The 25812-nt window shown below is 60.5% G+C and overlaps 1 protein-coding gene across 2 annotated transcripts in view; it reads left to right on the forward strand.

The window, feature by feature from the left end:
• The first annotated feature begins 275 nt into the window (after positions 1 to 275).
• Prdm15 (PR domain containing 15) overlaps positions 276 to 25812 on the forward strand; it is a 34161-nt gene continuing 8624 nt past the window's right edge. For both annotated transcript variants that reach the window (XM_005375846.2, XM_013505249.1), the window contains exons 1-18: positions 276 to 334; positions 898 to 991; positions 2122 to 2275; positions 2991 to 3243; positions 5544 to 5645; positions 8412 to 8639; positions 10024 to 10153; positions 10844 to 11025; positions 11138 to 11232; positions 11518 to 11605; positions 15599 to 15766; positions 18385 to 18479; positions 19417 to 19548; positions 19650 to 19784; positions 20113 to 20276; positions 20617 to 20696; positions 20893 to 21012; positions 24716 to 24847. In XM_005375846.2, the coding sequence (XP_005375903.1) occupies positions 298 to 334; positions 898 to 991; positions 2122 to 2275; positions 2991 to 3243; positions 5544 to 5645; positions 8412 to 8639; positions 10024 to 10153; positions 10844 to 11025; positions 11138 to 11232; positions 11518 to 11605; positions 15599 to 15766; positions 18385 to 18479; positions 19417 to 19548; positions 19650 to 19784; positions 20113 to 20276; positions 20617 to 20696; positions 20893 to 21012; positions 24716 to 24847 (2389 nt within the window). In that variant the 5' untranslated portion in view covers positions 276 to 297. The remainder of the gene's footprint in view (positions 335 to 897; positions 992 to 2121; positions 2276 to 2990; positions 3244 to 5543; positions 5646 to 8411; positions 8640 to 10023; positions 10154 to 10843; positions 11026 to 11137; positions 11233 to 11517; positions 11606 to 15598; positions 15767 to 18384; positions 18480 to 19416; positions 19549 to 19649; positions 19785 to 20112; positions 20277 to 20616; positions 20697 to 20892; positions 21013 to 24715; positions 24848 to 25812) is intronic.

Raw genomic sequence — 25812 nt, forward strand, 5'->3', positions numbered from 1 at the left:
GTGACCTCTAATTGGGAAGCCCCACTGTTCATTCCCGTGAAGGTACAGAGTATACCCCTGCACTGGCCAGAAGAGGCCTTGGTGGAGAGTGTCTTTAAAAATGGAGTTCATAGCTGGGCGTGGTGGTGCAGGCCTGAATTCCCAGCACTCTGGGAGGCTGAGGCAAAAGGATTGTAGGAGGTTTAGAGGCCAACCTGAGCTATGTGGACAGATGCTGTCACCACCACCAGAAAAAAAAAATTGCCATGGTGCAAGCTCACCGCTGATTGGCTCTCTTGTGTCCGACAGGTGTCAGAGATGGCCGAAGATGGCAGCGAGGAGATCATGTTCATCTGTACGTGGCCCCGCCCACTGGCGCCTCTTGCTGGTGTAGAATGCAGATGGGCCCCACACTTGCTGTCTGGGCAAAGCCACGACTGCATTTTGTCCATAACCCGGAAAGCTTTAGGATGCACGCGGCTTCCCTTGCCTTAGGAGCTGAGCGCCACGGGGTGTGGTCTGAACAGAGGGCCTCTCCCGTGCTCCCGGAGGAGGGCACATCTAGAGGGGGCCCTTGGTTCACAAAACTCCCCCGAGGGTTAGAAACTGGGGGGACTCGTGTTAGAATAAGCAGGTTCAGGGTACTCAGGGGAGGGCTGACGATTCTGTCCTTCGGGGACACTGGTCGTCACCACCTTGAAGGTAACCGTGGGTGTGGACAGTGCCATGGACCGGAGTCTGCAGGAGCGGACCAGGGGGCTTTCGTGACACAGGCCTCTGTCTGCTGGGTGTGCCCTCCGCTGTGTGGGTCTCACGCCTTTGGGTCATTTCTACCTGGCAGAGCCTGGTTCCCTGAGCACGTTCTCTGGGTGTTCCCTCCCTGGACCCACTCCCTGTGACGCCAACATCTGCTTGCAGGGTGTGAAGACTGCAGCCAGTACCACGACTCTGAGTGTCCCGAGCTGGGCCCCGTGGTCATGGTCAAGGACTCCTTCGTGCTAAGCAGGGCGAGGTGAGTGACCCTCCCAGGGTTTTCTGCAGACAGCAGCGAGGCACCAGGCTGCGAGGGGTGTGCGTGGTTTCCGCCCTCGGGGAGCTGGGGTCTCGCTGTCCGGTGGGCTGTGGCGAGGGCAGAATGTCGGGGTGCACTTCCTCCGGGAGCTCAGGGTCCCGGAAGCTGGGCTGGCCCTGGACCGGGCTGCGTGGGTTTACACACTGAGCTTGGTAGCCAAGCTCCCGGGGCTTCCTGTGTTCCAACCCAGGCCTGCACGGCGGCCAGGTGGGCCGGGCGGGAACGCTGAGCCATTGCAGATTTCGGGGAAGATGTCTGTGGTGGGGCCCTGGAGTCCAGGACGAGGGCACCAAGTCCAGCCAGGGCCGCCATGGGGTGGCTGTGGGCCTCAGCGGGCTCTGTGATGTGGAGAGGTCATGCTGTCCCTCCAGGTGTGCTGTCACCCTGCTGGTGCTACAGTGACCTCTCAGGCTGCGGGGCCCCACCCTGTTTGTTTATTCTGGCTCAGGGGGGCTCATTCTCTGTGAAACAAAGACAGTGATATTTTTGCCTAAAGCAGAGAGCTCAGCTCCCTCCTCCTGCAGACCTCGGGGGCTCCTGCTGCCTGAGAAGCCATTGAGACCATCACTCCCACAGCTGGGCCTGCTGACAGGCTCTTCCCTCTCAGGGCCTGTGCCCTGTACCTTGTGTCCCCTCACTTCTGGACATGTCTCCGCCTGGCCCCTGCCTCACTCCGGGCCCTCTTCCTTCCTGTAGCATCTTGCCGGTGATCTGATCTAGATAACAAGGCCACATTCCCAGGGAGACAGGCCTGCCTCAGCCTTCCCTGTCAGCTCCATCCTGTTCCCCACCCCTTGAGATGCTGCACCCCCAAGTTGTCTTCCATAGAACCCAAACCCGGAATTCATAGGATTTAGCAAATCACTGCTCTGGCGCGGACACTGGCCCGTCTTGCCTGTCCTGGTGAGGCTCGGTGGCACTGAGGCCGTTGTGCCAATGACCATGCCTCGACCTAGTCCTGGAGGTCTTCCTTCCTGGAGAACTCTCTGGAGCTCGGAGTGGGTCGCGGGAGGCTGTGGGCCAGGCAGGTGGCAGGCAGGGCCTCGCCAAGGCCTGTTCTTGACTTCCAGGTCCTCCCTGCCGTCCAACCTGGAGATCCGGCGCCTGGAGGATGGGGCGGAGGGTGTGTTCGCCGTTACTCAGCTGGTCAGGCGCACGCAGTTTGGCCCATTCGAGTCCAGAAGGGTTGCCAAGTGGGAGAAGGAGTCCGCGTTTCCGCTGAAGGTAATGGCGCTGCCTGCGGGTGGGGGTGTGGGTGGGTGTGAGAGCTCGTGGCATCCTTCTGCGGTCACTGGCGCATGGGCTGGAGATCCCACGGGAGCCTGGTGTGCCCTGGGCAACGGCGTCGGCATCATCGGGGGCTGCGGGGGGCTGGATTTCTGTGGTGCCCTTGCGTTTGTGCACACTGCACCCTACACAGCTTCTCCAGAGAGCCCGGGAGAGTCCAAAGCCTGGCCGCTGTACCTGGGCGTGGTGGCCCGCGCCTGTGATCCCAGTACTCGGGAGGCTGGGGCGGGAGGAGCACTGCGAGTTCGAGGCCCGCCTGCGCTCCAACAGTGAGACCCTGTCTCAAAAAACAAAAACAAAAACAAGGTTCAGGGCAGACACTGAAAACCGAGCATCCACGCAGGCACATTTCAGCCAGAAGGGGGCGAGAAAGGCCCGTGACTCGGTGACAGAAGTAGAGCTAAGGGAGAGAGGGCAAGGCCGGTGAGGGCTGGGTAGGGTGGTGCCCGGCTCAGATGCAGGGCTCAGGTCCCAGTGCCGCCCCGTCATGGCTGGAGCCCAGGTGTGCCGTGGCACAGTGACCTTCCCCGGCGCCTGTGTCCTTTCCCCATGGCCTCTGTGTGACCCTCCTCACTGGCAGGAGCGCACCCCGGCCTGTGGGAGCCTGTGTGGCCCTCAGCCGCAGGCGACTGCAGCTCCGCCCGGCCCGCAGGTGTTCCAGAAGGACGGGCACCCCGTGTGCTTCGACACCTCCAACGAGGACGACTGCAACTGGATGATGCTGGTGCGGCCGGCGGCCGAGCCCGCGCACCAGAACCTCACAGCCTTCCAGCAGGGCAGCGACGTGTACTTCACCACCTCCTGCGACATCCCGCCTGGCACCGAGCTGCGCGTGTGGTACGCGGCCTTCTACGCCAAGAAGATGGACAAGCCCATGCTGAAGCAGGCCGGCTCCAGCGGCCACGGTAGGGTCCCCGGCACGGGCGTGCAGGGCCGGCATGGAGGTGGGGGCCTGACTGTGCGGGCTGTTTGCTCCTGGGACCCTGGCTGCGGAGAAGGCCCCCTCCCCCCTGAGTGCGGGGGACTTGGGCGCAGCCTGCTGCCCGACCAGGGTGTGCGTGCACGTGCACAGGTGTGTGTGTACCCAGGCGCGTGTATATGTGCACACGTGCGTGGTCAACGCAAGACGTGCCTACGTCGTGTGATCCTCCACCTGCAACTGCTCGTGGACGCGTCCTGTTGTCCTGGCAGCCCAGCGTGGGCTGCCACCCTGTGTGTGGAGCACCGTCGGGTCTTAAGTCACTTCGCCCACGTTGGGGAATCTCGGGTGCGGCTCCTCCTTGCCCAGCATCGAGAAGCCATGAGGAACGGCTGCCGTCTGATGCTCTGACCTGGAAACAGTGCCTGCACGTGGCTCCACCTGCTCCTGCCTGGGGAGCAGTTTCCCGTTGCCATGGAGAGAACTTGTGGACTGGCGGTGGACCCTGACCCCTCCCAGGGGACATGAGTCCCCCCAGGAAAGCGGTTTCCTTTCATCACAAGCGCCGCGTGACGGACGGCACGCAGCTCTGCAGAGGAGGCTCGGTGGCCGTGTGAGGTTCTGGTCGGCCCGAGTCGGCCAGTACCAGGTCTGGGATGCAGCTGTGTGTCCCCTCCAGCGGGCAGGCACTGCCGTGTGTTAGGAGCCATGGCAGGTCACGCAGGTGTCCCGGGGCCGCCCTGACAAAAAGTGCTGCACTCCACAAGCTTAACCGCAGAAACGGCCCCCGCTGCCCAAGAGCCCAGTGTCCAAGATCGCAGTGTCGCAGGGCCGGTTCCTTCCGAAGGTCAGAGCAGGGTCTGTCCAGGGCCCGTCTTGCCGTGGTTGTTGCTGGTCACTCTCCGCGTCCCTGCCCGGGCGAGGCTGTGTCACTCTGGCTCTGCCTGTGTCTTCCCGGGGCTGCAGCCCGTGCTCTTTGCGGGTGGGGGAGGAGCTCGCCTCGAGCTTCCAGGGCGGCACGGCATGTCGACAGAAAGGGATGGGAAGGACTTGGAGAGACCAGCTGCCTTTCCCCCTGCCCCCCCACCCCTGCCCAGCCCAGCCCCAGGGACTCTGTGGCAGTGCCACCAGGTCTGGGCCACTTCCCAGGCCAGATCTCCGAGTGACATCCAGGAAGCTGTGACCTGGATGGGACTCCCGGAGGCCTGGAGCTGTGAGCTGTGGCCCGCGGTGCCCTCACCTTGAGGTCGGGGTACTAGATCGACCCTGGGGACCGCCCGTGTGAGCTGGCGTCTGGAGTGGTGACAGACCCCTCATGAGTGCAGGTGAAAGCCGAGGTTAAGGCAGAGGGTGCTGCACCTTGCCTGCGTCCCAGCTGTCCTGGCTGCACTGTGCCCGTTGGGGAGGCCTCTGATTGGCAGCTGTGTAGAAGGCTGGATGTAAATGACACATCCAGCAGGGTCGCCCCCGATGCAGGAGGACCCACACCCTGGGGCATGGAAGGGCACCTCCGGGGAGCACGGACAGGAAGACGCAGCTACAGGTAGCCTGAGCCTGAGTGAGTGTGTCAGTTGGGGAAGTAAGTCAACAGTGAAAGATTTCAGGTCTACCTTTCGTGGTTTCTACTTTCTCCCTGGGGGCAGATGACAGGCAGCTCCTTCCCGGAGAAGGAGTTGTGGTGGTCAGCTTTTCTCCTGGGCAGGGACACAAGCCATGACTTAGAGGAGGGAGGTCTCACGTGGCTCGTGGCTTCTGGCACGTCCTGGTAGAGGGGCGTGGTGGGGCACAGCCGCTTGGCTCATGGTGGTCAAGAAGCAGAGCAAGGGAACGTAGACCCTAAGTCACCTCCGCGGTCACCCAGACAGAAGTAAGCTCCACGGTCCCTGGGGTAGATCCTGTCCAGTCCACACTGAGGTGGTCGCTGGTTGTCTGGTTGGGTCCCTGTGTCTTTTCTACCTGTTGAGCGCTCGACCCACTGTCCTAGGCTGGCTGATCCTGGCAGTGTTCCCCTGGGGCCCCCGCAGGATGTGAAAATGGTAGTGCCCCTCTGTGGCCTCCTGGGCCCCACCCAGCCCCTTCCTGACCTGGTTCTCCCGGGCCCTGGAGTGCCCGTGCAGGCCCATGGGAGCCGGCAGACACGGCTGCCCGCCCTTCTCTGCACGCTCTCCTGGGGCTGAGTGTGGTCACTGTGGCCGTGGTGTCCGTGCCCGGGCAGCGTGGCTGTTGCTGCCCCGTCACTGTCGTACCACCTCCAGGGTCACCAGCCCGCTCTCTGCTCTTTCACAGCCACAGGTGCCCCAGAACTTGGCACCCCGGCAGAGGCCGAGCGCGGCCCGTGGGCCTGCAAAGTGTGCGCCAGCTCCTTCCTAGAGCTGCAGCTGCTCAACGGTAAGACGGGAGCCAGGGGTGGCGCTGCCAGGGGTGCCACGTGCCCATGGGCCCTGCCACTTCGGGTGTTGGTGGGGCTGTCCCCAGCTCCAGCCTGCCTTGGGCCGCCCTCTCTCCAGGGTTCTGGCCACAGCCGGCTGCCAGGCTCGACAGCACACGGGACAGGCAGGCGCCAGGGCCACTGGAGCCACCACGAGCCGTGCCCGGCCTGCCCTCCTGCCCGTCGCTGTCCCATGTTCTTCTGTCTGCCCAGGCCGATGCCCCTTTGCGGTGTCAGGGAGAGTCCAGGGTGTCCCGCGTTGTGCCTAGCCTGGAGGCTTTCCGATGTTCTCTCAGGGCGCGCACTTGCACACGCCCCTTCTGGGGCCCACGCGGGGCAAAGACACACAAACTACACGCTGTGCCGTGAGCTCTGCTCGTGTGTACACTGAGTCCGGGGCTGGGGCTGTGACCCAAGGCCCCTCGAGGAGCTTCTGTCTGTTGCTGAGACAGGAACGGCGGGTGGCTGCAGGGTTGTCTGAGGGCTGTGTGTGCGAAGTGCTTCCCCCGCCCCCGCCGGTCTTGAGGTGGGTGGGGTCCAGCTGTGGGGCCAGAGTACAGGGATATTGTCCACAAGCGAGAAAGGCTTCTCGGATTTGCAGTTTTCCTTGGTGACTGGCTTTTTAAATTTGTTTTGTTCAGTTTTGAAGACAGGGTCTTGCTGTGTAGCCCAGGCTGGCCTCAGATTCAGAACAATCCTCCTGCCTCAGCCTCCTAAGTGAATGCTGGGATTATAGGCGTGCAGCACCATGCCTGGCTGGTGACTGGTTTGAATGAAGAAATAAAATCTGTTTATTCTGGCCCAGCAGTGCCAGTGGCCAAAGGTGGCAGACACAGGAAAAAAACAAAAAAAACAAAAATTTTGGGGCTGGGGATTTAGCTCAGCAGCACAGCACCTGCCTGGCAAGCGGAAGGTCGCGAGTTCAATTCCTGATACCAGAAAAAAACCAAAAAAAAAAAACAAAACAAACAAAGGTGGCAGACAGTGGCCTGTGTGGCTGTGCCAGCGTCTGTACAGCGCTGGGCCTGGCCCTCCGCCTGCTCCGAGGGTGCTGGCGCTGAAGTCTCATTCCCACCCCTGCCCCCATGCTTCAGGGTGGAGCAGGCGGAGGCTGCAGGGGGCGCATTGCCCACCTGCCTGTGCAGCAGTGTGGGGTGCTTGGGCACCGCCCCAGCCATGCTGCGGCCTCTGCTGACCCCAGCCTGCCCGAGGCCCGCCCCAGCGCCCTGCGCCCTGAGGGCCACTCTCTGCCAGCTTTCCCTGTGCACCGCCCCTTGGGGTGTTTCTCGGGTCACCTGGTGGCTGAGGAATGGGGCTCAGCACCAGACAAGTGCAGGGAAGCGTGGAGGCTGGAGCCGTGGGGGCAGAGGGCCTGTGTGTGCCAGATCCAGGCGGCACCTGGCACGAGCAGGTCCTCCTGGGGTTGTGCTAGTGCCGTGTACTCCAGCAGGGGTGTGGGGTTCCCTGGGGTGAGTCTCAGCCTTGATCACACCGTGCCTGACACCGCCTTCTGGAGGACCAAGTCTGAGGGCTCACCTGGCGTAGGAAAGCCTGATCGTGGAGTTTCAGGGCCTGGCCTGCCAGGTTTACTCTCTTTGGGGTCGGCCTGCTTCCAAACTAAGCCGGTGCCTCAGCTTGGATTTAAGTGAACTTAGAAGGTGTGTGACTTCAGGCAGGTGAAGATGGCCTTGTGCCTTTTGAAGACAGCCCCACCATGCAGAGCAGTGAGTGGCTTAGCACGAGCCCATCTCAAGAAGTGAAAACGAGCCGGGTGTGGTGACGCACACCTGTAATCCCAGCACTTGGGAGGCTGAGACAGGAGGCTGCTTCAAGCTTAAGGCCAGCCTGGGCTATAGTGAGTTCAAGGCCAGCCTGAGCTACACAGCAAGACCTGTCTCAAAAAAAAAAATCTTGCTAGAGGCAAACAAACAGCAAACAAACAAACATTCTCAGTACCTCAAAAAAACAAGAAAAAAAATCATCTATAATTTCATCCTATAGAGAAAACACTAGTGTTTTAATACACTAATATATAGATATAGATTTAATGGATATATATCTACATATAATAGATATATCTTATTTATATCTATATTTATATATATATAAACATATAGATATATAAACATATGTAATAGATATGTTTAATATACATAATCTATAGATATATACATATAGATATAGATAGATATATGTGCTTTTTAAAAAAACAAACCTGCCTTCATTGGGAGTTTATCCTTGCTCCATCACTTAATTAAAAAATAATAACACAAGTTGAGTATCCCTCATGGTAATCCAAAATCTGAATTGCTATGAAATTCTAAAGCCCCAAATCCACACTGCTTCAAGATCAGAAACACTTTTAATCCCAGGTGTTGTGGATAAGGAATACTTGACCCATACCTGTGTTTGGTGCAGTAGAAATGTTTTTATTTTCAAACACACTGGAATTAAAACTCATTTATCTAGACAAAGGGCACAGTTACCTGTAATCCCAGCACTCTGGGAGGCTGAAGCAGGAGAACCGTAAGTTCGAGCCAAGCCTGGGCATCTTGGCAATTCAGAGAGACCCTGTCTGGGAATTAAAAAAAGAAAAAAATTTAAAATGGGCTGGCAGCGTAGTTCAGGGTAAAGGCCAGGAGAGAGCGGGGAGCGCGGCAGTGGGCGGGCGGGAGGCAGGCGGGCCGCTGTCCCCGACGGCGCTGTCAGCCACAGTGTCCTTGCAGAGCACCTCCTGGGCCACCTGGAGCACAGCAAGGGGCCCACGCCAGGCAGCCAGCCAGAGGCAGCGGCAGTGCCCGAGAAGGAGCCCGGTGCACCCCGTGGGGAGCCCCCCGCGGCCCCGGAGGGTGCTGCACCCCCCAAGGAGAAGAAGAAGCCGCGACGCGGGCGGAAGGCCAAGGTGCCCAAGGCCCAGCAGCCCCGGGCCGTCGCGGAGGACGAGGAGCCTGCCGGTGAGTGGTTGGCGCAGGCCGGCCGCGGGGCACAGCCGTCCTGGGCCTCGGCTCGCCAGGTCCCCTCTTCCTGGTCCTCAGTTAACATGCAGGATCACGCAAGGCCGGTGCAGGCTGTGAGGTTTGATGGGGATGCCCCATGCCCGGCGCCCGTGGGGGCGATGCTCCCTCCCCACCGCCCTGCTCATCCCTGGCGGAGAGGAGCCCATCCTGGCAGGGTCCTCGTGCGTGGCATGGTGCCAGCTCCTTGCACCACCTGCCAGTGTTTGGTCCATTGCCCCATGCCTGGCATTGGCCCACCCGCCCTGTGAAAGAGTCTGTCGTCCTGCCCTCCGTGGAGGGTGCCATGTCCTCGGTCAGGAGTGGGCTTGCTCTCCGGGCCGCCTGTCCCACATAGTACACGCTGCACACGCAGCCAGCGGGACGCCCAGCTGCCGGCCCCTCCTGCCTGCCGCCTTACTGGTCCTGGGCGCCTTTTCTTTAACTATGAACAAGTCCATGGGCTTTGAATTCCAAAGAGGGGCCTGCGCATAATGTTGGCGGCTTCCCCCTGCTCCTGGGGTCTCAGTGGAGAGTGCCTGGTCCCCCTTGCATCGGATGGGGAGAGGAGTGGTTCGAGGCCCCGGGCAGCACCCTGCCTCGCTGGGGACGGGGAGCAGAGGGGCGGGCCAGGACGGTCGTGTCCTGCAGTCGCCTGTGCTCCGGGAACTCAGCAGGTGCAGCACCTGAGACACGCACGTGAGTCTGTCTGGGCACCCTTCCCTGATGCCGTCTCTGACCTTCTCTGAGGCTTGTTTGACGTTTGACTCTTGGGCGCTTTTCAGGCATCCCCAGGAAGGATGGTGTAGCTAATTATGAACTTAGGAGCCCTCAGTCTGTCGGGACCCGCGTAACAGGTCAGAAGGCCCTGCGGTACACCCACACCGCTTGGGCTCGGTATGAGGAGAGACTGAAGCGCTGTGATGTGGCTTTGAAAAAGAATCGCAGATTAGGACTTCTGTTTGGGAGAAGATGAACTTTTTTGTTTTTGGTGTTACTGGGGATTGAATCCAAGGCCTTGGCCCTGAGCTACGTCCCAGCCGTTTTCATTTTTATTTGAAGATGGGGTCTTGCTAAGTAGCTAAGTTGCCAAGGATGGGCTGGAACTTGCAGTCTTCCTGCTTCAGCCTCCCAGAGGGCTGGCACAACAGGTGTGCGCCACCACACCCAGCCTGCTTTTCTTTTTCCGTGGAGAACTGTGCATCCCGAACTTCCCGAGTGTCTCCCTAGCCTGTCACGTCCACTCTGTGCCCTGGCCTTGGTCCGTGGAGCAGCACACGTCCTGGGCTTGCCGTGCCCGCCCCGCCCCGGCGACCACTCTGCTTGTCACACCCCCTTTGCACAGAGCCAGTGGCGGAGATCATCACCGAGGTCCCGCCAGACGAGCCCGCGAGCGCCACGCCGGAGGAGCGGATCATGGAGCTGGTTCTGGGGAAGCTGGCCACGCCCACCGACACCGTCAGCCCGGTGCCCAAGTGAGTCCCGCGGCCACCGCTGCCCTCAAGGGCAGGGACAGGCTTTCTGTCTGCGTCACACGCAGAGTCAGGGTGGGCCGGGGCTGCTCCTGCCTTTGGCCGTTCGTGAGGCACAGTTCAACCATCTTGTGGTGTTTTCGGTAAATTGAACCCTTTGCCCTGCCGTGCCTGGCTTCCTTTGCTGTCAGTGCACAAGGAAACGATGTGTAGTTTTGTTGCCCCGGGCTGAGAGTCTGCCCTGCTGCCCAGTACGCCGGTGGTGCTTGTTTTTAGGCTGTTTTGGTGCTGGCCGACGGTGCCGGGTGAGTCCTGGAGACTAAGAGCAAGGCACATCAGAAGCGGTGCTTCCTGCGTGTTTGTACTCTTCGTGCCTGGGGGGCTGGGGGGCCGTCACCAAATCACGTTAATGGGAAGAGGCTCTCCCAGGTCAGGTTCAGATGCAGGGACGGGTGATTTCAGCTCATGCTCCCTGGGGGCGGTGTCGGGGGCCGGTGAGGCTCACGGTGGCCGTCGCTGGAGCCCAGCCAGCACCCTCCGTGCTCAAGGTGTGCCCTGCTGTGAGCCAGCCCTGCTTCGAGCAGACGCTTAGGGCTGCCGGCCAGTGTGGAGCAGGTGCCGTGGGACCTTCCCTGTTGGGTCCCGTGTCCCACCTGTCCCTGAGCCTCCTCCGTCCGGCTGTGTGTTGCGCAGGTTCACACATCACACGAGCGGCACGCTGACCCTCAAGCGGGGCCTGGTCCTGGCCAGCAGACACGGCCTCCGGCGGAAGCTGGCACGGCAGCTGGGCGAGCACAAGCGCGTGCACCAGTGCGGGGTGTGCAGCAAGGTCTTCCAGAACAGCAGCAACCTCAGCCGCCACGTGCGCTCCCACGGTGAGTGCGGGGCGGCGGGGCCCGCGGGGCAGGCGGGCTGCAGGCTCCGCACCCGATCTCCGTGCGTCAGACGCTCGCTGAGGTCACAAATCGCCTCCCGCTGGCTCACTAGGTGACAAGCTGTTCAAGTGTGAGGAGTGTGCGAAGCTGTTCAGCCGCAAGGAGAGCCTGAAGCAGCACGTGTCGTACAAGCACAGCAGGAACGAGGTGGGTGGGCGTGGCCCGCGTCCTCTGCCCGCAGACCGTGTCCAGTCAGTGCCAGGCCTGGAGAAGGCACGAGGCAGCGGGGTTCTCGCGTCCTTGGTGGCCTGCTGTCACCTGCTCCCCGGGCCTGTGAGTGGTCACCAGGCAGCGGCACAGTCAGAGCGTGGGTCTGCGTGTGGCTTCGCCCCTCCGGGCTGTGGACGGCTCCTGAATAGAGATGGGCGGAGGATGGTAGAGCTGCAGGTCGGGCCCGCGTGTGGCCGCCAGCTGACGGGCCCCTCCGACCAGGTGGACGGCGAGTACCGGCACCGCTGCGGCACCTGCGGGAAGACCTTCCGCATGGAGAGCGCGCTGGAGTTCCACAACTGCAGGACAGGTGAGTGGCGGTGGTGGGAGGCTGTCCCGCATCCATGCCTGCAGCCACCTCCGGCCACCGTGAGGGACGCAGTGGGCGGCGGTGGGGGGGGCAGTGGGTCCCACAACCACACCAGCAAGCAGTAGCAGGTGGGGACCTGTGCAGGAAACGGGCTCCGCCATCCCGGCCAGGCCACTGTGTGGCGCTGTCCTCCGTGCTTCTCTTCTTAGCCCCAGAGGCAGGGGAACTGTGCTGTGGAGGCCGCAGCCCTGGCTGTGATCCGATTGCCTGGGGCCTGGCTCCGGCTCCATGGCCAGGCTTACAGCTGGGAAACAAGAATGTAGAAGAATGTACAAGTGCGGCCTGAAGATACACCAAATGTTTATGTGTTTTCATATCTATTATGATAAAAGACACACTGCCACAAATCCCCCACAAAATCCTCGTCACTTCCCACACACTCATCCCTCTGTCCTGGCCACGTCCTGCAGCAGCTCTGGAGTCCTCTTTCCTGAGTGTCTTTAGCTGCGCTGTCCTGGCTGCCTCGATGTCCTGAACTGATTCAAAATGTTTCCCTGTCACGATCACCTTGACTGTGGGGAGGAGCTGGAAGCTACACGGGGCCGGATCTGGAGAATCAGGTGGCTGAGGGCAAGCGTCGGGTTCTTACGAGCTGCCTGTCCGTTCGGTGACACTTGGAAGTAGCATTCACTGTGTTTTTCATCACACCTCATAAAGACACTCAGGAAAGAGGACTCCAGAGCTGCTGCAGAAAGGGGCCAGGACGGGGGGATGAGCGTGTGTGAAGGGAGGGAAGCATTCTGAGGGAGTTCATGGCATTGTGTCTTTACTGTAGTAATTCTTCTTAAAATACAGATGCTCACTGTATATTTTGATGGAATCTTGTATGTCAGCAAGGAGGTGTGGCTCGGAGCCCAGGAGGGGGTGCTGTCTTCCTGGCCATGGTTCCCTGAGGCCCGGGGCGCCCTGTGCTATGGGGACGGCCGTGAAGTGGAGGCCCAGGTGGTTGGACGGGCATGAGGAAATGCAGAGGGGAGGGTCACTGTCACCTTGCGTCCTGCCTCTCTAGGACGCAGGTAAACCAGGGGACAGGGTGCACCGAGCGTCAGCCCACAGCCCCGCCAGGCTGGCCCCCCACGCCAGCCCCCCACACCCTCCCATTCTCAGTGGTCCAGGCTGCCTGTGCCTCTGCGGTGGAGCTCAGGAGCCCCTGAGTGGGGTGCCCCTGCTCCCCACTGCTGGGCATCTCCGTTCACCCAGACAGAAACGCGGCTCGTCCGCTCTGCCTGCACCTGCTGTGCCACGGCAGGGCGGCCCTGAGGGCAGGCAGGAGTTGTTCTCAGCGTTCACTGCTCTCAACCTTCCGCGCCCAGGGCAGGAATGGGCGCAGAAAGCTGCCTGGTGACCTGAGGGCGGCGGTGCCCTGCACCCAAAGCCCCAGCTGGGTGTGCGAGACTCCAGGGCCCACCCGCTCCAGCTTGGCTCCACCAAGCTGCTCCCCAGTGGTGCTGTGGCTGCAGGCTTACGGACCTGCTGGATGCTAGGGATGCTGCCTGCCTGAGGCCTTGAGGTTCTGGCTTGGACCCCGAGTCCAGCCCAGGGTCTGCACTCGGCAGAGTCCAGCTTGAGGCCAGAACGTTGTCCTCTGTTTCTCTGGACGCGAGTCAGGGGCGGGGAGGGGCAGCTGTGGCTTTGTCAGTGGGATGCCATCTCCATGAGGCTGTTGAGGATGCAGGCAGAGGGCCCGGTGCTGGGAGATGCTGGCAGGTCGAGATGCTGGCAGGTCGGCGTGTGCGCCTGGGGTGAGGACAGGCGGGCCCACACGCGCTCGTTCGCATGGCGCCTTAGTTGCCTGCTCTTGCGCTGCTGTCAGTGTGGAGCTGGGGGACACACGTCCTCCTCATGCACATGCGGGGACCTGCACATGTGCAGTCAGTGGGCTTCTGTCACACGCCCCACGGTGCTGTGACCGGGGTCCCTGTCTGGTGGGGACGTCCTCTGCTTGGCCTGTGACCCCAAGAGGGCCCTGGCGAGCAGCAGGGGCTCAAGTCCAGCCTTTGGGCAGAAGTGGACCCTGGCCTCAGAGCCTGGGCTCCGGAGCGAGCAGCTGCTCTGGTGCCTTTGGGAGCTCACCGTGTGCCCCTGTGCCGTGGGCGGGGCCGGTGGGGGCTCACCTGGGCTCACCGGTGCCGTGGGCAGGGCCAGTGGGTGTCTTGGTGATTTAAGGCAACGGCACCGCACCATGAAGGCGTGGCTCTTGACATCGCCTGCTGGGCCCACTCCTGAGAATTCGTGCAGAGGACATGGCAGGGAAAGCTGCTTTACCAAAATCACACTGCCGCCTTGTCTGCGGTGCCTGACCCGTGAGGCCGCCTCAGTGCACGGGTGGAATGTGGCGCACCGCTGAAGTAACAGTGACTTTGCTCCACACCCGGCACCTGTGCCCTGCTTGGTCACGAGTCCAGCAGGGCTGGGAGACAGGACGGAGCCATCAGACGCCAGGCCAGATAGGTGGCCAAAGGGGGGCGTGTCCTGTGAACAGTATGCCAGGCTAGCGAAGGAAAGTGATCGCGCACCATGGAGCACTACCCTGCCATAAAGAAGGATGCACTCCCGTGATTTGTAGGGAACGGATGCCCCGCGAGCCCGCAATGCTAAGTGAAATAGAAACACAAGCTTAAATATGGTGTGGCCTCTTAGATGAGAAACCCAAAGTGTAAAAGACAGTGGTGGGAAACAGGGAGAAAGATCTTGTGCCCCCGGGAAGGGGACCGAGAGGTGGAGGGAGGAGGAGGGGGGAGGGAGGTGACAAAAGAAGCCGCGTGATCACATGCACAGCACCCCATGGGAATGCGGTCATCATACGTAGCCAGGGTGGACACGTGAAATAGAAACCGGAAACAATAAAAGGAAAGGGCGGTGAGGAGTGACCCAGACGCAGCGCAGCCCCCCGCACCCCTCCTCCGCCCAGCCGGGGGTCCAGCTGGCTCCAGGCTGAGGTCCCCCCGGGGCCTGTCCCTGCCCGTCCTGGGTGCGGACCCTCTTGCGTCAGTCTCCGCCAAGGTCTCTGCCTGCCACCTCCTCCCTTGCTCTTGGCTCCGGAGTGCCTCATGGTGACCACACGGCTCTTCCTGTGCCCGAGTCCCAGACTGGGGGCCGAAGCCGCCACCTACCCTTGGGGCTCCGTGGAGCCCGGGGTGAGGGTGTGTCCCCAGATCTGCGCCCCCTGGGATCCCTTGGCATGGTGACATGGCATGGCGCCGGGTGGCTCGGTGGGGAGCCTCAGGCCTGGGTGCTGCCACACCCAGCACGAGCGCTGCCTTTGCGGAGGGCTGCGTGTGAGGCCGGGACGTGGGTGCAAGTGTGGGTGTGTGCAGTGGGTCCCTGTTGACAGGAAGTGTGTGAGGTGCACGTGGGCATGCTAAGTGTATTTTGTGAGTGTGAGTGTGGTGTGTACATCTGTGTGGCATCTGTGGAGAGTGGAGCACTGTGTTTTGCGAGTGTGTGTTCAGTGTGCATAGTGTGTGCGAAGCACTGTGCTTTGTTTTGAGTGTGTTGCACGTCATGGCTGTGTACTGAGTGTGTGTCAGTAACAGACTAGGAACACCCGGGTTCTGGGTTGCTTTGCCTGTTGGCCTTGGGGACAGCGCCTCACCGTGTCGCTCGGGCTGCCTTGAACTCACCGTGGCCCTCCCTGGGATCCCACGACGGGGGTCGCGGGTGCGTCTCGTCAGCCGAGCTGATGTGCCTGGTGTGTGGTGCGGGAGGCGTGGAGGCTTGGGGCCGTGGGGCAGGACAGGGTCAAGCCCTGGCCCGCGTGGAGGGGACCCATTGTGGGCGGTGGGGTGAGGCCTGGGCCCGCCGCCGCATTCCTGTTCAGGCCGGGACACCCGGCAGGTCACCTGCGGAGCCCGGGAGCAGCCGGCGGGGGCGGGGCCGGCAGGCCTGGCTGGCGACTGACTGGGCGCCGTGTGTCTGCTTGCTCCCGGACAGATGACAAGACGTTCCAATGTGAGATGTGTTTCAGATTCTTCTCCACCAACAGCAACCTCTCCAAGCACAAGAAGAAGCACGGGGACAAGAAGTTCGCCTGCGGGGTCTGCAGCAAGATGTTCTACCGCAAGGACGTCATGCTGGACCACCAGCGGCGCCACCTGGAGGGTGAGTCCCGCGGCCTGCGGCCCCTGCTCCAGCCCCGTCCAGTAGCTGGGGACCCCGGGGCCTGGCAGAGCAAGGACTGTGGGAGACGGGGTACGAGCAGCAGTAACAGTGGGATGAGATCCGGACACCAGCTCTTGTAGGAGCAAATGTTACGCTGCCATGTCAGGAATTTCTTCTAAGAGGCTTTGAATACTGTGCAAAAATGCCAGGTGCAGTGGTGCACACCTGCAGTCCCAGCCCTTGAGAGGCTGAGGCAGGAGCATCACTGTGAGTTTAAGCCCAGGCTGTACTACATAGCAAGGCCGTGTCTCAAAAACAAAGAAAAACATGAAAAAAATCCTTCCTGTACAGCACAAAGCAGGGAGACCCCGTATAAAATTACAGGTGTGGTCGGCTTTCGGCCCACACAGGGACAGCGTCCCGCGGACACTGCTGGTGTGGGCTACCAGCCAGACCCTCTCTGCTCCTGTTGCCAGCGGGGAACGCTGTCGCCAGGGCTCGTGACCAGCTGTGTGCAGCAGGCCTGGGGAGCTCTGTGTCCCCAAGCGGGGCTCCCAGTGGGGGGGGGGTCACACGAGGAAACGGCCGGGGTGCAGAGCTGCCCTGCCAAGAAGAGGTGTGGCGGAGGGTTGGTGCAGGGTCCCAAGGGATGCTGGGACTGGTGTCTCCAGCCTCCTTAGGGTCTTGACCTTTCTTCCAGGAACCGCTATCCTTTGAAGTGGCCACAGGACCAAAATATCTTTTATTCACACTTGAGACCTTTTGTTCACAAAGAATGAGCCTGAACTTACTAAAGAGGAAAGTGGAAGTCAGGCAAGGTGTCCCACACTCAGGAGACTGAGGCAGGAGGATCACCATACGTTTGAGGCCAGCCAGGGCTCCATAGTGAGACCTGTCTCAAAAACAAAACTAAACAAGAAAATCAAGCAAACAAAAAAGAAAAAACAAAAAAAGAAAAGGAAAGATAAAAAGTCATACATAGTTTAACTGTATGACTCATGGGTACATGCGTGTACATGAACATGCAGGTATACAAGTATCCACATGTGTGTGTATACCCAAAAACATACCATGTACATGTGCCCACACACACAGAGACCCACACTCATGCATACATCCTTACACATGCGTGTACACAGGCATTAAAAACAGCAGTGGGGGGGCTGGGAATATAGCTCAGTGTCATAAGCGCCACTAGGCAAGCCTGAGGTCATGAGTTCAATTCCCACATACACACAAAAAAAAAATAGTAAGGACTTCTTTAGCCAGGCGTGGTGGCTCACTCCTGTAATCCCAGCACTCGGGAGGCTGAGGCAGGAAGATCATTGTGAGTTCGAGACCAGACTGGGCTACAAATGAGCGCAAGGCCAACCTGAACTGCACAGCGAGACCCTGTCTCAAAAAGACAAAAAAAAAAAATAAAAAGAAAACAAAACAGCAGTGGGATCACAGCCCACATGACTTTCCACACCTTACTTTCTCACTATGCCTTTCCACGGGACTCATAAAGACCCACAGCGTTTTCCCTTGGGATTCTTTTGGGGAGTCTCTGGCCCCTGCTCGGCTGCTGGGGAGCCCCAGGCAAGCTGCTGTACCACTGGGATCTGACTGCCCCTCCCTGGGGTCTGTGCCCAGCTTGGATGAGACCCTGCGCTGAAGCCGTGGCACACCTTGGCACAGAATCAGTGCTGGGTCTGGGCACCCAGGTCCCTGCCCAGGTCAGCATGTGCTTTGGACACAGCCCTGCTGTGGGCGTCACCTCAGGGCACGAGGCTGCTTCGTGGTGCCCCTGTCCCTGGAAGCCTGATCCACCCTTGCCTCCAGCCGGTGTGGCTGCCCGGCCTGTGTGCCCAGGAGCCCAGGGTCTGCCTGTGTCTGTGCCCAGCTTCTGGGCTCAGCGGGCTCATCCAGTCGCATGGACACACCCTGGAAGGAAGCCGTGAGCACTGCTCTCTTCCCTCAAGGCTTGCGTGCTTCACGTGAACTTTTTATCATTGTTATCACCATTGAGAGGGACTCTCGCTGTGCGCCCAGGCCGGCCTGCGCCCCAGGCCTCAAGCAGTCCTCCTGCCCCTCCTGACCACTGCAGCTTGGGCGTGGACCACTGCACCCCGCCAGAGGGAGCTTTCTAAAGATCGAAGTCTGTTTCTCTGCTGCTCCTCAGCAGTATCCCTCAAACCCAAAGATTTTGTGCTCATCTCACCTGATCCTCCTTGGACTAGTTTAGTTTGTAACACGTGGATGGAAATGAGGTTTTTTTTTTGGTTTTTTGTTGTTGTTTTTCATAAAGTGTCTGCAAGTAGCCGTTAAAGGCCTGGCACACTTGCAGTGAGCTCTGGGATTAATCCAGCTCCCCGTCCAATTGAAGCTCCGTGTCACTCTTCCAAGCTGAGACCCTGGGTGCTCTGTGTGTGTGTGTGTGTGTGTGTGAGTGTGTGTGAGCGCCTGCTGGCCTGTGCAGCCACCTCCTCTCTATGCGGGTGTGGAGGTGCTCTGGTGCCCGTGTGCCGAGGGCTGCCGCGGGTCCCGGGCTCCTTGTCGCCTCTGTGGGCAGCCCCGCCTTGGGCCTTGTGCGCACTGGCCGAGCACTCACTGTCTGCCCCGGGCCGGGCTTCCAGGTGTGCGGCGGGTGAAGAGAGAGGACTTGGAGGCCAGCAGCGAGAGCCTGGTCCGCTATAAGAAGGAGCCCTCGGGGTGTCCCGTGTGCGGCAAGGTAAGGCCCGCCAGCGGCGCCTGCGCGCTGGGACTGGGTGGAAGGTGTCATTTTCCTGCCTTCACGCTCAGAGCTGAAGCCCAGAGCAGCATAGGGTTTGGGGTGAGCCGCTGGGCTCTGATAGCATCAAATTGAGGCGCACGGTCATAGCTCCCTGTCGCGCAGGCTCCGTGCGGGTGAAGGTGGGGGAACAGGACCGAGCTGGGAAAAGCGGTTTGTCCTTGGCATCCTGGGCCCTGGGCTCCTGCGGGTGCTGGTCCCCTCTCCGAGGTGGAGAGTGTGCATCCCGCATGAGCAGTCACCCCGGCACGCAGGCGGGTGCCTGGCATCCCCACAAGGCTGCAGCTGTGAGCGTCCCATCCCCTGCCCCTCCCGCCAGCACCTGTGGACTCCCCCCCCTTTACATGAAGCTTCTGACTGCTTTCTAAAGCTGCACAGCAGCCAGAGCCGGGTCTCCCTCACTCCCCGAGACAGGAAATGCCAGGGCAGCAGGGTGCGGGGTGGGGTGCCGGAACACAGCACACAGCCCAGGGCAGACTTTTCTGATGTTGGCTTTCAGAAATCGCAGGTGTCTCTCCGATGCCGGGCTCCTCGGTCAGCCCCGTGTTAGTGAAGTATTTCAGTGAAGCTGGGCGTGGGGCGCACGCTGTGATCCCAGAGCTCCGAGAGGCCAAGGCAGGAGGATCCCAAGTTTGAGCCCAGCGTGGGCAACCAACTTAGTGAGACTTAAATCAGAATAAAAGGGCTGGGGATGTAGCTCGGTGCAGGGCCCTGGGTTCAATCCCGAGTACTGCAAAAAAACCAAAAAAGAAAAGATTTCCACGAGCTAGAGTCCCTGCTGGCTACGGGAGACAGTGTGTTCAATCAAGAGACCTGAGCAGGCGCCTCGCGTCTCTGCGCGGGCTCTGGGCGGCCCTCACGGGCGTCTCCGGCCCAGGTGTTCTCCTGCCGGAGCAACATGAACAAGCACCTGCTCACCCACGGGGACAAGAAGTACACCTGCGAGATCTGCGGGCGCAAGTTCTTCCGCGTGGACGTGCTCAGGGACCACATCCACGTGCACTTCAAGGTGCGGGCGGCGGGCACGTGGGCCCCGGCGCTGGGCAGGGCTGGGGGCACAGGGCCGCTTGGAGCCTGGCGCTGTGCTGGAGCCGGGCTGTGTGTCCGTAGGACATCGCGCTCATGGACGACCACCAGCGGGAGGAGTTCATCGGCAAGATCGGGATCTCGTCCGAGGAGAACGAGGACAACTCCGACGAGAGTGCGGACTCGGAGCCCCACAAGTACAGCTGCAAGAGGTGTCAGGTACGAGGCCCCGGGGCAGGGAAGGATGCTGGCTGCCAGCCAGAGCGCCCACCTGGCGCCTTCGTGCAAAAGGAGGGAGGGCCGCTGCTCCCAGGGAGCCACTGGTGTCCCTGGGCCCCGCCTGTCAGAGCTCACGCGTGGCCCGGTGTGGGCTCACGGGCAGTGCTGTGCCCAGCATGGGTGGCCGTGTTGGCCATGGGCCGGGCTCCCCTCCCGCCCGCCGCTGCCCCGGGCCGTGCGGGAAGGGGCTTGCTGGGGTGCAGCCCCCTCCCCCTCCCCGCGGGCGCTGGGTGCCGGCCGGCGGTTGTGAGAGCACTTGTGCCCACAGCTCACCTTCGGCCGCGGCAAGGAGTACCTGAAGCACATCATGGAGGTGCACAAGGAGAAGGGCTACGGCTGCAGCATCTGCCACCGCCGCTTCGCCCTCAAGGCCACCTACCACGCGCACATGGTCATCCACCGCGAGAACCTGCCGGACCCCAACGTGCAGAAGTGAGCCGGCTGCGGGGCCTGCGGGGCGGCGGGTCCCTGCCAGGGCAGGGTCCCAGGGAGGCCGCAGCTGGGCGGCTCAGGACCCGGTCTGGCGGCCTCCTCCTACCTACTCCGCCTCTTCCGGTCCGTGTCCATTTGTGGCCCTGTTTTGAGCGCTCGGGTTAGGGCTGAATCTTGGAGGCCCCGGCTCTGTTTGTGACAGAAGCCAGCATTCTTGCGCCTTCTGTGGACCTTGGAGCCCTGGGCCCCCGTCCCCTGGGTGCTTGGGTCAGGGCCCGCGCAGTGGCAGTGGTGTCGCGCGCTGCAGCCCGGGCCGCCCCGAGCAGATGTCTGCTCTCAGGTACATCCACCCGTGCGAGATCTGCGGCCGCATCTTCAACAGCATCGGGAACCTGGAGCGCCACAAACTCATCCACACCGGTGCGTGGCCCAGCTCCGCCTCTGTCCGGGGTCACGCCCCGCCGTCTGTCTCTGCCCCGCCCCCGGCCTCCCAGCCCCGCCCTCCAGGCCCTCGGGGACCCTTTCCTGCAGGCCGCGATGCCCGGCTGGGTGCTGGTGGCCGCCTCCTTGCCAGCTGGCCGTGGGGCACCAGCGCCTGTCTCCGCCCGGCCTGCAGGTGTGAAGAGCCACGCGTGCGAGCAGTGCGGCAAGTCCTTCGCGCGCAAGGACATGCTCAAGGAGCACATGCGCGTGCACGACAACATCCGGGAGTATCTGTGCGCGGAGTGCGGCAAAGGTAGGTGGTCGGCGGCCGGGCGGGGCTGCGGCAGCACCCCGCTCTGTTCCAAGGCAGCGGCCCTGGCTTTAAGGGCACAGGCAGATCGTTTGCAAAGTAGGGAGACAACACGCCCTGCAGTTGCTTAACGGGGCGGTAACTCAGAGGTAAAACGCCCTGTGGTCAATGGGACGCTCCCAGGAGGAGTTACCATGGTAATGCGTTCCCCTCCGCGCCTTCCCTTCCCTCCGTCCTGTGCAGTACTGGGGATGGAACCCTGGGCCTTGGCACCCAGCCCCAGCCCCAGCCCTTTTTCACTTTGTTTTAAGACACAAAGTCTAAGTCACTATGTTGCCCAGGCTGGGGTAGAATTTAGATCCTTCTGCCTCAGCCTCCCAAGTGCTGGGATTGCAGTCATGTGCCACTGAGCCTGGCTCAGATTCTTGTCCTAAAAACCTCCTGAAGCCCCCAGGCAGTGGGTCCCCACCCTCCTGACAGCCCCATTCCTTTGTCAGGGCTGAGGCAGAACCATGCCCTTCAGCAAGGTGACAGACGTTTCTCTGCCTTGCTGTTAGGGTCTTTAAAGTTTTATACTCCATAAGTGGTTTTATTTTTTCTTTCATTTAGCTTTTACAAACATAGAACAGTATAAAGAAAACTCAAGGGCAGTGTAACCCAGCTAGCAGATGGGCCCTGTTAGCCCGTGCGAAATGATAGCTTGTGAGCTAGGCATGGTGGCACACACCTATCATCCCAGCACTCTGGAGGCTGAAGCAGGAGGATCACCCTGAGTTTGAGGCCAGCCTGGGCTACTTAGCGAGTTCAAGGCCAGCCGCCCCTGCAAAAAAAAGGAAAGAAAGAAAGAAAAGAAACAAGAGCACCTGGAGGTAGAAAGGAAGTGCTGTGGCAGTGATTCCCTCGTCCTCTCTGGAGGTTGGTATGGCTTCGGGCAGGGGCAGCAGGGCTGGGTCACTGACCAAGGCCCCTCCAACTCCCAAAAGGTAAATTTCTTAAAATGTGAGCCAAGCACTCAGGAATAATCCACGAGACATCTGTTCGGCACGCAAGAGGGAAAACCGGGTGTTCAGAGGTCTAGGAAGGACATGCCTCTTCTGGGTGTGGGGATTTGAAGCATTTAAAAAATACCACTTTTGCCGGGCATGGTGGTGCACTATGGTCCCAGCACTCACGAAGCTGAGGCAGGAGGATCGTTGTGAGTTGGAGACAAGCCTGGGCAAGCCTGAACTATGCATAGCAAGACCCTGTCTCAAAAAGACAAAAAAAACAACCCGCTTTTCCCAAGTAGCTTGTATGCGGGGTGTAGACTACACCCAGACCTGGTGTGGAGAACCTTACCTTTCGTGCCCAGGGGCTGTTGGGTTTATTTCACAATTGTTCACAGAGTTTTTTTGAAAAATGGAAAGGAAAAGGTTGGAGTGGAGGTGCACGCCTGTAATCCTAGCAGTCTGGGAGACTGAGCAAGGAGGATCACAAGTTTGAGCCCAGCCTGGGAAACTTAGTGAGACCCGGTCTCGGAGTTTTAATAAAGGTCTGGGATGCGGCTTAGTGAAGCTGCTCTGGATTACATCCCTAGAAAGTGACATCGCCTTAACAAACTCAGGCCACTCACGTGGGGGAGGGACAGAGCCTACAGCTAGCTGGAGGGGCAGCGACAAGGCCCCCACCCTGGGTGGAGCAGACTGCCTGCTGAGCACCCCTAATTCACAAACCCACAATCTGAAATTCTCCGAAGTCGGAAACTCTGAGCCCTGGACTGAGGGCTCAATTCCAGAATTGTCTGATTTTGAAGCAATTTGCATTTCAGACTTTCACCTTAGGGATGCTTAGCCAGGCAAGTCCGGGCAAATACTCCAAAACTGAAAAACTCCCAAATTCACACGCAGTCTGGGTGAGGTGTGCCCAGCCCACCCTTGCGGTGTGGTGGCTGGCGCAGTGTGACTTGGCAGCCTCTCTGTGTTAGGCAGCTTGGGATGCCGAATGGGGAGTTGCACGCACACTGGTGCCATGGCCTCAGGACCCCTGCCCGTGTTCCCTCTGCTAGGAGTTCTGTTTCCCAAGCTACCTGGGTCTCACCACACCCCTGTTGGGTTGGGTTCTCGAGGGAGGGGACCCCCAACATGGGCTCTGATGAGCCAGGCTCCCCAACAGCCTCGCCCGCTCACTGTCCCTGCCTGGGCCTGAGTCTGGCCCCCTCGCCAGGAGCTGCTGTCCCCACCTTGAAGGAAAGCCTGCGGGGCTCAGTCCCCGCACACGGCCAGAGCTCAGGTGTTTGTTGAATGAACAAAGGAAAACCCGGGGTGGCGAGTACCTGTAAAAATGTGGGCATAGCGTCTGCACTGGCCACACCACGTCTTTCTGAAAGAGCCAGGAAGACAGCCCCTGAGGGTGACGTCCCTCGGGCACCATCGGGGGCGCTCATGGGCTGGAGAGGGGAGGTCGTGGGAGGCAAGCTCCGGAACAGTTTCAAGCGCTGGCGGGGAGCCCAGAGGCCACGCCCTGTGTCCTTTCTGTCCCCCAGTGAGGTGGTGTGTGATTCTTGAATCAGAAGATTGTTTTTTCTTTTTTTGGTCTTTTTTTTTTTTGTGATCCTGGGGATTGAACTCAAGGCCCTGCACTGAGCTATATCCCCAGCCCTTTTTTATTTTTTATTTTGAGACAGGGTCTTTTTAAGTAAGTCACTAAGTTGCCTCGCCTGGCCTCAAACTCAGGATCCTCCTGCTTCAGCCTCCCAGTAAGCAGAGATTACAGGTGTGCAGCACAGCCCACAGCTTGAAAACTGTTGAAGCTGAAGCAGCTGTCACAGCTAGCTGTGTCTCCCAGGCTCCCGCGGGCACCGGGCTCCCCCTGCTGGCTCTGCGAGGCAGCTTTACCTCCGGTCCTGGGCTCCAGGTTTCGGAATTCCGGGGTTGCGCCGTGTCTTCCAGGCTGCTCAGCCGCAGGCTCTATGCCTCCCGCTGGCTCCTTTCCGGGCAAGGTGGTGGCAGCCTCTCCAGCCACAGTCCACAGTTGGAGCAGGACTGGGCGTGTGAGTCCTGCCTGCTCCCCAGCTCCTGTCCTGGGCCGCTCACCCCTTCCCTTCCCAGCTCAGGCCCTGTGCCAGAGACATTTCCTCTTCACCTCAGTCCCTGAGGCTCTGGCTTATTTTTTTTTTTTTTTTGGTTTTTCTCCGGTACTGGGAACCAAACTCATGACCTTGCGCTTGCCAGGTAGGCGCTTTTGCTGCTGAGCTAAATCCCCAGCCCCAGGCTCTGGCTTATTTCAGCTCCTTGAGATTGGCAGCATTAGCCGGGCATGGTGGCGCACGCCTGTCATCCCAGCGCTCAGGAGGCAGAGGCAGAGGCAGGAGGATCTCAAGGCAGGTTTGAGGCCAGCCTGGCCTATGTAGTACGAGCCTGTTTCAAAAAACAAACAAACAAAAAGATGACCAGCATTAAATTCAGAGCTGATCAGAAGCCACAAATGAAACCACAAACAGTATAGGGTCCTCACCGGGACTAGCATCTGTCACCCCCGGGGGCAGGAACCAGAGTCGACCTGCACTGTCCCCTGGTCGTTGGCGTGGGCCACCGTGTGAGGGTGCGGGAGGTCCCCAGCGTCCCTGCCCCGCTCTGCACAGCGCTCTGGTGGCCTCCGTCCGGCATGACGTGGGGTCCAGGGATCCGGGTGCCAGGCCCGGCCGCCCAGCAGCCGCTTCCGCCCCCAGGCATGAAGACCAAGCACGCGCTGCGCCACCACATGAAGCTGCACAAGGGCATCAAGGAGTACGAGTGCGAGGAGTGCCACCGCAAGTTCGCGCAGAAGGTCAACATGCTCAAGCACTACAAGCGGCACACGGGTGAGCGCGCCGGCCCTGCCCCGCGGCCCGGCCCTGCCGCCCGTGCACACGCTGGCCCGTTTTGGAGGGCTCGCTGGTTCCGAAACCCCGCGTGGGGGCGGCGCGGCTCCCCTGTGGGCCGGGCGGGAGCTGCGTCCTCTCTCTGGCCGTTCCCTTGGCACTGCCAGAGCTTCTCCGTGCGCTGAGATCCCAGTGGCTGTGTTTTGGGGTCTTGTCCCCAAGGTGGCCCTCGGTGCCCACATCTCCAGGGGCTCCGCCCTCGCCGGCTGCCGCTCCAGGGTCTCGGATCTGAGGTCCTCCGTCCTTTCCGAGCTCACTTTCACCCAGAGCGAGAGGCGGGAAGAGTTCAGCCCCGGAGGGTCCAGCCTTCCCGCGCTCCCCGCCGCCTGGTCTGCGCGTGGCCCGGCCCTGTGGCCCGGCTGTGTCTTTTGCCTCTGGGAGCGACGTTCTGCCCTTGGTCTGTGTGTGCTTTGTGGCGCACTGTCTCGGCACTCTGACTGTCTTAAAGTCGGGCGGGGTTTGGCCTCCGCTTCACCCTTCCCGGTCAGGATCGCTCCGAATCCTGAGTCTTCAGGCCGTCCGGTGAGCTCAGGACCGTCCTGGGAAGAAGGGCGCCGCTGGTGTGCTGAGGGGGTCACACGGAAGCGTGGACTGCGTTAGGGAGCGCGGACCCTTCAGCCCCTTCGTTCTCCCGTGCACACGCGTGGATCGTGTTCCCTCCTCTTGGCATCTTCAGATCTTCCGTCAGTGTTTGGATGTGATTTTCACTGTGCAGGTCTCTGCTCCCTGGTTAAGTTTATTCCTAGGTATTGGTTTGATTTTCTTTTCGTATCTATTATGGATAGGATCATGTTCATGCTTGCTTTCTCAGCAAGTCTTTCTTTTAATATTTTGGGACAGGGCCTCACTAAGTCATTCAGTTGCCCACGGGGGCCTTGAACTTGCCGTGCTCCCGCCTCAGCCTC

This window comes from Chinchilla lanigera, unplaced genomic scaffold, assembly GCF_000276665.1.
Source record: "Chinchilla lanigera isolate Chin_1 unplaced genomic scaffold, ChiLan1.0 scaffold00006, whole genome shotgun sequence".
NCBI classification, from domain to species: Eukaryota; Metazoa; Chordata; class Mammalia; order Rodentia; family Chinchillidae; genus Chinchilla; species Chinchilla lanigera.